Below are 11,922 nucleotides of genomic sequence, written 5' to 3'. Positions count from 1 at the left end.
TTTTTTTGATTCTCCCACACACCCCCTTAGGTGTTTGTGAATGCAGTGTTATAGCACAGTCTACAGAACGCTATCCTACATGCGCTTTCTGACATATGTTTCAGCCATTTGGGTGTCAAAATCAGCGTATACTTATTTTCATATTTCATGAACTTTGCCAATTAGTAAAATTTAACTGGAAGCTCCGCAACTTTAACAATAAGCACAGCTAGGGTGGAAAAAATCAAATGCAATGTCCACTTATATGGCATCTGTTTCCATGACAAGTTCGAAGTGGTTGCAATGGAAACCAGTGGCATAATAGTTGATATTCCATTGCATTTTTTAAAACCCTAGATGGTCTTATTTTTTTAATTTTTGGAGTGGTCAAATGTTTTTTCGGTGGGGCTTTTGAAAAGCTAATATATCTGGCCACCAAATGGTTGCCATAGAAAAAGGCTGCTTTATGAGTTTAAATATCACTTTTGTCTATAACGAACCATCAAAACACGTTTTCAATGGCATTTGACTAAAATTGATTAATATTTTGAACCCAAAATGGTTGCCATGGAAACATGAGGCATTAAAGTGGACATTTTTTGTTCATTTCGACCAAAAATACCCCTTTGCTGAAATTGTCGTGACAATCGGACACATTATTATTGTGATAACGATGATTATATAACTTTTCATTTAATTTATTATCATTATTATATTTTTGATGCAAATTTTATGTTGATACCGCACTTGTCTTCAATTTGTAGAAGCACATTACTCCCAGAGAGAAGACACTGTCATCTTTTGAATAGTATCACATAAACCAATGAATATGAGTAATATTTTTCCTTTTGACATGCAGATTTACAGATCAAGGACTTTGAAGTAGTTGACTGGAAGAATACCGTTTACAACATAGCTGTGGACAACACGATCACTGTCGATGCACTCATTGCTAGTCCTGGCGATGAGCCGGTTCTCGATTCAGCCGGCCCTGACAACTACAATTTTAAGATTTACTTAAGCAATCACAAACATGACCTTGGACAGGCCACAGTGACTACCAACTGCACAATGGATTTGGCATCGACAACTAGCCTCAAGAATGGCCTTGTCTACGGTGACACCTTGATCACAAATGGTATAGTTGCGACATGTAAGCTGCCTGCTGACACCATGATGTGTAAGGCGTATCAAAGCCTGTGCCTTGAAATCGTCAAAGGAGCATACGCCCCCTACGCAGAGATCGTAACGGACAATAATATCGTCTGCAAGCAATTTGGTGACAACATAGGGAATAAGAGCTGTCTTGATTTGGATATAGGTGAGAAAGGATTGCATAGTTATTGAAAATTAAATTAAAATGATTGTTCTGGTAAAGCAATGCTTCAATTGAGCTTCCTATGTCAGGTTGATGACAATTGTTTTTTTGATAATACATAAAAAGTATACCTATCTGTGTAGTGCATCTTTAGAAATAATTTATATCATCACAACTCTTTATTTGCTGCTGACTTAATCTATCTATCATCTTAGTAGTGAAACCTGAGCTGGAGATGTACCCAAGGCCTTACAGCGATAAATGTAAATTCTATAAACAAGAGGCCATATGGTACACTGTGTTGCATTGGGTTTTTGAACCAAAAGTTGTGGGCCTTGCCCACATCTACCATAAATATTAAAGTGGCAAGATTAAATTAGATATATAATGTATAATTAAATTAAATTAATCCCATTGAGCCGCCATATGACAAATACCTGTTTTGAGGTCGTTTTGGCAGCCATCTTGGATGCCACTTGATCTACAATGTAACTGTTTTTGCAATTTCAACTAAGAGTTGCAGAGGTGAAGGCTTTCGCAACAGAAACGTCTGCTCTCTAAATAAAACGTTAATACGTAACTTTAACTTGAAAGGAATGAAATAAACTGCGTTTCTTGCATTGACAACAAACATTTGGGGTTCATGTGAGATCTCGAAGTCGACGTCGTAGTAGTCCTGTTTCATAAGTCAGGTCCATGACATATGTACCAACATCACTGATTGGTTCATCTGGTAATTTAAGGTCCATTTGCATTACGCTGATTGGTGGGACCTCATGCGTTAGGTCTCATTACTATGTATTATTCACTTTACAGCTCCCTGATTGGTCAATATGTAGGTCCGGTCCTCCAGTGTTCTCTGCCTCATTATGCAATGTCCCATGTGCTTCGTGGCTACCGCTGAAGTAATACCTTATTCGTGATTTTCACGGATCGGCCAAAGTTACTACGAAAAATGCCCGACAAACCTTCATGCGTTAAATTTCCATGTTTTCACTTATCCCTGTCCCTGTATGCATTACAGACATGTTGGCTCGTTGTTTTCCAATTGTGGTTACGTACAAAGTTTACGCTTTTCATTTTCATTTTGATTTGAAGGGGGCATTGGCCGCATCGACAACAGTGAGGCCTGTGATATAATTCAGTAAGCCGTTTACCATGTTCCAAAGATCGAAAATTGTGACCGTGTGAGAACAATTGTTCGCAGTCAACTGAATACAGCTTGTGCAAGCCGTCATAGATTCTTGTGGGTCAGTCGTACTGGTAGTAACCTACATATACCGATCTTTGGACAGACATGTGTGAATATCTTTCTCGCAAACTCTTGGAGAAATGCAAAATTGACTTGATCAACCATTTCAACCAACTACCGCAGGGAAAAGGACAAAATTTCTCCTGGCAATATTTAATTCATGTATAATTCACAGTATCACATGAAATGCCATGAATAGTGAAGGAACTCTCGAACAAGGTCAAATCTAACTAGATATTTTGACAAATACTTGGCATGAGTACTTTTCTTCATATACTGGGATCGAGCTGCGACCACTTGCAGGCATCATCCAAAAGTACATGGGACATTGCATAATGAGGCAGTGAACACTGGAGGACCGGACCTACACATTAACCAATCAGGAAGCTGTAAATTGAATAATACATAATAATGAGACCTAACACATGAGGTCCCTCCAATGACTGCTCCGAAAGTGAACCTTAGAGAAGCGGATTAACCAATCAGAGCATGCAGTACATGTGTGTAGGACGTGTAATGTAGGTCATTTTGAAACAGGACTAGTCGGGCCTTGTGTATTTCATTTCTTTCAAGGTTAGAGCTTCAGCTCTTCAACTCTAAGCTGAAATTGTAAAAACAGTTCCATTGTAGATCGAGTGTATATCTCAGTCTAGACTGTGGCTGCCCTATTAAATTACTAGACCATAGAGGGGTCACCTCATGTGTGAAGCTCCTGTGAGGCTTTCATTTCTAGTAACCATCGTAATTTCCACATTTTATCCTTGGTGTCTTCCCAACAGATTGCATAGTCTTGCTTTGAAAAGTACACACCATTCAAAAAATGAAAGTATGAGTGTGACATGGCAAGTCTGATGACTCTTGATGAATTAAAATGATGCCACTGTTCAACTAAGTAAACTGAGAGAAAAATGGGAGTGTTATTTGAAGCGCGGTAGTGAAAATAAGAGACAAGCTTATTGTTCATCGGTATTTCATATGCCCCTTTGATGTGAACCTTTCTCTGTAGATATTACACCAACCGAGATGACAGTCACACCCTTTGAGCAGCCGTATCCATTTGACACAATAGTTCCCGCTGATGTATCCATTAGAGTCACTAATGTTGGGCCTGGCAACCTCCCTGAAGTGGAAGACCCGGCCAAGAACTTCAACGTGACTATCTGGCTGTCCAACAAGGACCACACCTACACAGACGGCATCAAGGTTTTCCTACCTGCCACACCAGCGAATATCACTCATTTGAAACAAGGCCTCAACAAAGACGAAATCATTGAAATAACCCTGGAGGAGCGAATATCAACATACCCAGAGACTCCTGTCAGCAGCTACTTTACCTGTGTGTAACAGTATCGCTGGTGGAGAATACCATCTACAAAGAGATCGACCCATACTCTGATGACCTCTGCGTGGAGTTCGGCCCCCTCCCCAACAAGGCTGGTGAAACAGAGTGTTTTGTCGGTAAGTTTTGGAAGAGTCCTTCGGGAGAGGTACTTCGAACAATCGTGATTAATTTTTTGTGCAGACTTCATGTTTCTCATGCGATGTTTCCTTCTGGCCTTCAAGTTTATGACGACAATGCTGGCATTTATTAAGGCGCCTCAGGGAGAATAGTTTAACTTCCAAAGTTTCACAATTCTTTTAGATCTACCACTTTGTTGGCACATTTTAAATCCCTTTGAGTAAACAAAATTTTTACCATCTTATTTTTGTGGAAATCAAAAATGCAACTTCTTCATTGTAAGTTAACACAGTTAAATTTAAGTTAAAATAACACAGTTAAATTCAAGTGTTACGTCAGAAAATATGGTGAGGTCAGCGATTTTCTTGAAAATAAAATTTATTAAAAAAATAAAACTAATGACTAAGTCAAGGGATAAAATACAAAGTTATCTCAGCTGGTATGGCACAAACCTCCAGAGTTGAGTCAGACAGACTGGTGAATGAAAACTCCTTTGGCTTGCAGGCTTGAGTTTGATCCGTGCAAAGATCACAGAATAAATCTTTTTACCATTTGACATGTATGACAAGTTTAACAGAAATGTGCTACATCCTGCCTTAGACTAGGCCAATAAAAATGGCCGTGAATTTATTATAGGTCTCCCTGACTCCAGACTTCTAAATAACTAGCCCAGGGGTTTTCATGGACAAGGCACAATATTTAAGTACGAAAGGACTTTGGACACACTATTTGATGTTTCATTGCTCAATCGTCATCAGCAAAGACATCTTGAGGTCTCAATTTACTCATTAAAATACCAGACTTTGTAAAATAATGAACAGGACTATCCGAAGTTTCAGCTTCACCGACAAACCTATCAAACAAACAAACACAAAACATCTCGGTCCTTGTGTTGTTCTTCAATAAGATGTGGTCTAGAAAATGTCTGACCTTGGTCAGCAGAAGTTTTACAGGAGTATCAAATCCAACAGGGATAACGGACCAATCCGTATCAAATTTCTACCTGAGAAAGGTGTCACTTAAGAGAGAGTCCATGATGTCATTTTTAAGAATATTTTGATTCTCAGAGGTTTCCTTTGACATGGCTCGAGTAACGTCACATGCAGAATACAAATCAGGAATTTTCTGTTCAATTTGCTGTGGATCTTGACGTAAACTAGGGTTATCAGTCGAAGGTGTATTTGTAATGAAAAGTCTTGAAATAAGCACTGCTGAAGAGATCCAAAAGTCTGGCTGAAAATCTGTACCATCCCAGTTTTTATACCTAAATGATTATGTAAGATATTAGAATAATCTACAATTTATATTAATATGCTCATTGCTGCTCTAAAAATATCTTCTCTTTCAGTAAAAATGAATTTCAAGAAGGTTCTAAACAGGACTAATTGAATTCAAGGTCATGAAGGAGAATGGCCTCGCAATGTTCTTGACTAATTAAAATCAGGGGTGGGGACAATGACCTACATAACACAAGTATCGTTAAATTTAAGGTAAATTGCCTTCCTGGAACCAAAATTTGCACCTTGATAACTTAGAATTCTGGATTTGAAAGAATATTAGTTAAATTTTCATGAGGAAAGTATGACCAAGAGTTCAACTCATTTCCGCAGCATGTACCGACTTTTCAGAATGATAAATTAGTCGAACGAAATCCGTACAATCTTTTCAATATGGGGCTCTTGTTTTACCAGTATTCAGATTCGCCCTGTACTGAACTCCATTCCAAGATTTTGACTATTTCATACCCTCTTTCAATTTGTTCCTTTTTTGTGTATATTCCAAGTTCAATATTTCTCGTGTTCATTTGTTCCGAATAACGGTGGTAATGAAATGATTATATTTATATTTGGTATTGCAGGCACAGAATAATATGTCGGACGATTAAGGTTTCTCTATTTCTGCTTTTTTCAGATATTGCCGCAACCAATGTCAAGGTAAGCTATCCGCGCAGTCTAGCCTACAAGCCTGGCTTTGAAACCGAAATTGCCGTCCAGCTGTCGGTAGATAACATCGGTGGACTAGCCGCACCCGAAACTTCAGAGGACCACAATTTTGAGGCTGTGGTTTTTCTGACAGACAGTGCTGATTTCGACATGGCCACAGCGAAACTCCAAGCCACAGTTACCAGCGGTGGATTCACTGATGAAATTCCCGGCAAAGCCGTTTCTCAAACTTTGCCGCACACTATGGTAAAGGTCACAATACCAAGAGATAAAGACAGGTGCGAAGAACTCACTCACTTCTGCATGGGTTTGAGACTGTTTGATACAGACAAAAACAACATTAATGACTTATATGTGTCGAATTCGGTCCAGTCGCAGACGGAAAAGCTGGAATCAAACGGTGTAATGTTATCATAGGTAAGAAAAGCTGTTCAAAAATATATTTCATTGGTATTCCGGGGACAAATATCGGTGCCTGATTTACCATTCCTGGACACACACACACACACACTCTCTCTCTCTCTCTCTCTCTCTCTCTCTCTCTCTCTTCTCTCTCCTCTCTCTCTCTCTCTCTCTCTCTCTCTCTCTCTCTCTCTCTCGTCTAAGAGTTACATATCCTGCAACTATAAAGCATACTCCAGTGAACTTAGAATCATTCTAATAAGGTATACCGAATCAAAACAGTATAATACTTCTTACCAAATCTGTTCCCGCATCTCTTCTTGGAGTTTAGAAATTGTTCCCCATTTTATTTCTTATCTTATGTAGACTTAAGTATAGATAACCTAAGAGTGACACCCGATGTTCTTAAAGTATGACTTTGACGTTGACACCAACGCCCATATCGAAGTAACTGTCACTGACAATGGCGCCAGCGACCTACCTGAAGCCATGGAGCCAAACATCAACTATGACGTCAGAGCGTACTTGACCAACAGTGACAAATTGGAAACAGCCTCCTACACGAAGGAACTCGCAAGCTTGAACTACGACCTTACAATGTTGAGGCAAGCAATCAGCAGTGGCATGAACATTTCCCTTGACGCCAAACGCGCTCAGATCAACATACCCTCGAAGACTGCTTGTCAATCTCTCACATTTGCGTTACAATCAAAAACAGTGATAATTCCGTGTTCGAAGATCCGGACCTCGACAACAACTATGATTGTTTGATGTTCGGGGATGTTGGAGAAGGCAAAGCCGGTGTGATTCCGTGTTTTGTAGGTAAGGCGGTATAATTTGAAATTGGATGAATGAGAGAGTTAACATACGATTATAAAGATGAATAAAATTATCAGGAATGAGATGAAAGTACGGTACGGGTTTTTTGTTGACATAATTCCTCGATTCAACAAAATCTGAAAAAAAAACATACTTGCATGAAATTAAACGGTGAAGGAAAACCAAAAAATCTTACTCTTCCGTTTTCTACATATCATTACGTCTATTGCACTATTGTTTGCACGAAAATTATTATCAGCTATCACTTGTAATTTTAATGTACCACAAACTCAATGCTTCTGACTTCGTGCAAGTACTCAAAATATTTACTTGTTAAAATCAAAAGAGTGCGTTCATCGCCAATGCTTGAAAATCGTCCTGTGGCCACACTTCAGTAAGCATTTTTATATCAAAAGTTAAAACCAACTCATGTAAACAAATTTTAAAAAGCCACAGCTAATGGTCTGTAAAATTCTTTGCCGCATAGTATGGTAATTCCCATCACTAGCATGTACTACCAATGATTGCCGACATGACAAGCTTTCATCCTTGCGTGCACACTGATTATTAAAAAGGACAATCTTGTGTTTTTTGCAGACATTGCGCCTATAAACTTTAGGGTTATAGAGCCACCAAGAACAGGATATCCGGTGGGGCGTGACACAGAGCTCACAGTAGAACTCGCCGTCCGCAACTACGGGGCCTTGGGTCTTTCCACCGCTCCGGTAAACAACTACAACTTTTTCCCTTTGATTTACCTTGCGAACAACGAGAACCTGGACAGAGCTACATGGGTGCGCCAGCAAGCTGAAGTGGAGACGAGATTTGACCACCAGGTTGCATCTACAGTGACGGTTATTTTAGCTGAATTCGTGATCACCATCAACGTCCCTAAAGACAAGGACACGTGCAAGAGTATCACCCACATATGCCTGCGCATCCACCACAATGAGGAGCTGTACATTGATGGCTACAAACTGAACGACACGACGTGCATGCCTATCGATCCTGCTTGTGTAGGAGGTGAGTTTTATGTCATTATTGACAATTTTGGAATTATGTTCAAACAAGAGTTTTGACAAATGATGTGGCCCACTGTGCTCAGATAATTCTGGCTTCAATACTTTCTGTAAAGAAAAGTCACAGTATGAAAGGGTCAGTGGCTAAACGTTTGATGATTTTTTTTTCATATTTTGGTTTCATGTGTCAAATGCAGAGTTTTTGTTCTACTCCACAAAACATATTGAAAGATCCGCTATTGGGCTTGTCATGCAGCGCGTACAAGTGTAATGTGTCCTATCATTGTTTACATTTAAATTCTGGTCCGTGTCAGAATTCACTTGATGTCAGCAACAACAATGCAGTGTACACTTGTGCAGGCTAAGTTGACTAGCTCAACACTGTGTACTTCAACATGCTCTGAGAAGTAGAACTTACAGTTGATGTTAATAACAAAAATAGTGAAACAAATTATCCAAAGTCAAAGCTTCTGGGCCTCTAATGTGTACTTTTGCCTAATCAATGTTCACATGCTTATAGGCAGAATAGATATTACAAAGTCAAGTATAAGCCTAATATGAAGGTGATTTACCCACAGATAGATGAATTTTGGTCCGACCTTCGAATTCAGTTGTCAACAATAATGTTACACATATAACATATTGAGGCTAAGGTTAACTAGTTGAAGATCAGGCATTTCGAATCGGAAATAGGACGGGAAACTCTCTTTCGTAGAAGAGCAAAAGTACTGCAACATTATAAGGCGTTACATGACGTACATACGTTAAGTACGTTTCTGACATCCAAACAACCTGTCATGCGCACACAACGACTGTATTTTGAAGTGCAACTCAACGCTCAGTAGACTGAAAGATATAGTCGTGTATGGTCTGCCCAACTCCAACCCTTGGAGTTGGCGGAGACCCATAAAGGACCAAATCTCCCAGTCTACAACGAAGCAATATCGAAGTTGGGTCAGTCATAATGCCCTTTGATTGTTTTCCTTTCTATAGGCCTCCTTGCAGAAATTACAGCAATTATCAATATCATTGTGGTACCACTGCTTGCTGTTCTCACCGGGATTATATTGTGGTGTATTTTCCAATGGATGCAAAATAGTAAGTCGCGCACGAAACTTCACAAGCCAAGCAAATCTACAACGTCTAAGCTACACTGCTTGAGCCATTTTTATGCAGTTAACACTTGATTAATATTATTGTAACCCAATTACTCTTAGCACTAAATACAGTGACATGTGGATCACCAATACAGATCTTCTACATTCGTAAAGTCAAAGTCTGCATTAGTCATTTTCCTCTCCAACAATGTCACCATCGCTGATAATCAATAATGAAGTGTTTGTTCATTCATTACGTGTGTATGTACGGACAGCAAGCAAAGTATATTCAAAATACATGCTTACATATGTTATCCGCTTACATATAGACAAACATACAGACAAATAATTGTGTAAAGATCACTACAACTTATGATAGAGTTGAGATTTCTATAAGCCTAGTTGATCTATATGTACTTGATTACTTACATACATAAACTCAAGCTACACAAAGACCATAACGTAACCATCTCCACCGAAAGCAGGCAAGATCTTGCTATGTGGCACAACTTTCTCACAAAGTGGAACGGTATTTCCATGTTTCTGGATGCGAGCATGACAGTCGCTTCTGACATGGACCCCTATACTGATGCGAGCAGCATCAGGCATGGTGGCTGCTTTATTGGCCATCGATTCCACATGAAGTGGAAAGATGATCTATGGCTAGATTCTGCCAAAGTGCTGTATGAAATAGATGCGCTGCCTAGTCATAAAGTGTAGCCACACATAATTTTCATGTTTCATGCCATGCCAAACACATACTGAAAAGGACTTTATTACCAATAATGGCAATGGCAGGATTTTTTGTGTACAGTGCGTATCAAAACCTCCAAGGTAGACCAATTCCGCAGCTGTTTTGATTTCTGCCTTCTTTCTCAACAGAATGAAACATTCATGCTACCACAAGAGCCAGACTGGATCGCTGCACCTTAGAGGATTCTTTGCAGACTGTTCTATCGCACATCGTCCTTCACCCCCACCTGTTCACGGGACATTATGTTCATGTAGATGCGGCTACCATGGCTGCTACATCCCATGTGCCGGACCATCTCGTTCAATGTTTGGGTAGGTGGTCAAGCAACTGCTACCGCCTTTATATCCGTACATCAGAAGTTTCCTTGCGTCGTGCCTTTCAACAGATGGCAACATGCTGATTGCAGAAGTTTGCTTTGCATGAACTAACTTTTCCGGTTACTGTTGCCTTTGAGCTTGCAATAATTGCCAATGTGCTTTTGAAGAGACTTTGCTTCAAATTAACAGTTATCACTAACTTTGGGTTGCCTTTTTCAGTTAATTGTCTACTTGCTTGCATTTCTACTGATATGCCATGCACGTATCACCGTCTGTGCCATTCTCCACCTGTTTGATTTCCACAGGCTGTACCCAACACCCCGCTCCCCAGGCACAAACTATAGTTGCTTATGATCCCCTGGCTCGAGTTACCTGTCATTTTCACTTCTTGCTCACCACCTGAGCTTGCACACCTCACCTGTCCCCAAGGACATCACTCCCCTAGGCATGAATCATATTTGCTTATAATCCCCTTGGCTTGATTTACCGTCATGTTCACTTCATGTTCACCACCTGGCTGGTACAATTCACCTGTCCCAAAGAACCACACTCCCCAGGCACGAATCATACTTGCTTATGATCCCCTTGGCTTGAGTTACTTGTCTTGATCACTTCATGCTTACTAATGGGCTCGTACAGTTCAACTGGACCCCTCTCCTAAGGCATGATTCATGATTTTATGAGCCATACTTGCTTATGATCCCCCTGGGCTAGAGTTACCTGTCATGTTTACTTCATGCTTACAGCCTTGGCTCGTACAGTTCACCTCTTCCCCGGGACCCCACTCCCCCAGGCATGAATCATACCTGCTTATGACCCCCTGGGATCGAGTTTCTTAGTAGTTGTCTCGTTACTTCATGCCTTTGCCTTGCTCGCACAGTCGATCTCTCCGCCCCCCCCCCCCGGTAATTTGCTGCCATATGACCCTCTTGTCTCAAGCTTCCTGTGTACACCGCTTAATACTTTCAGTTTATCCCTCACAGTCATCTTTGACCCCTCTCCAAAGGCTCATATCACGCCTCGCATGATGAATCAAACTTTGGGCAGCTGCCTAACTTTAGCTCCAGGTCATCAACTGCCCTCTCCCCCTCCTCTTTTCACCTCTGCTTGCCTGACCGAAGGGACCCTCGCTAAATATTGAATTGTAAGTTTTATATACTTTATTTACTTAGTTTTATAGCATAGTTTTTTTTTAGAAAAGTTTGGGATTTTTGCACGTAAACGCAGTTTTTGTGTTGGTTTCCTTTCATTTCGAAATAGACACTGTTACTTTACAACGATGCAGTTATGGTGTGTTCACAAAAGTTATTTTAATACAAAATATCCAAGAAAGGAGGTTGCATATCTGATCAAATTGTAATCCTGATACGATCACGTTAACAAAATCCAATAAAAAGGTCATAGAATTCATTTCAAAGCAATAGTAATCCATAAAATTTGAGTTGGTTAGTATTTGGTATATGGTATAGTACTTTATGTGTGTTTTTTTACCTTATACACACACTACATACACAGACATATATTTGAAGATATATTACTACACATTGATATCTTCTCATAAGC

At 39.9% G+C, this 11,922-nt stretch overlaps 1 protein-coding gene across 1 annotated transcript; it reads left to right on the top strand.

Annotated features, from left to right (window-relative positions):
* Nucleotides 1–1,023: 1,023 nt before the first annotated feature.
* Nucleotides 1,024–6,291, top strand: LOC139143071 (uncharacterized). Its single transcript, XM_070713237.1, has 3 exons — nucleotides 1,024–1,300; nucleotides 3,556–4,007; nucleotides 5,920–6,291. Exons 1-2 carry the CDS (start codon nucleotides 1,051–1,053, stop codon nucleotides 3,891–3,893), a joined length of 588 nt encoding a protein of 195 aa, XP_070569338.1. The 5' UTR covers nucleotides 1,024–1,050; the 3' UTR covers nucleotides 3,894–4,007; nucleotides 5,920–6,291.
* The last annotated feature ends 5,631 nt before the right edge of the window (nucleotides 6,292–11,922 follow it).

This window comes from Ptychodera flava, chromosome 11 (assembly GCF_041260155.1).
Source record: "Ptychodera flava strain L36383 chromosome 11, AS_Pfla_20210202, whole genome shotgun sequence".
Taxonomy (NCBI): domain Eukaryota; kingdom Metazoa; phylum Hemichordata; class Enteropneusta; family Ptychoderidae; genus Ptychodera; species Ptychodera flava.
The sequence above is the reverse complement of the archived record's forward strand: the minus strand, read 5'-3'. Positions and strand labels throughout refer to the sequence as shown.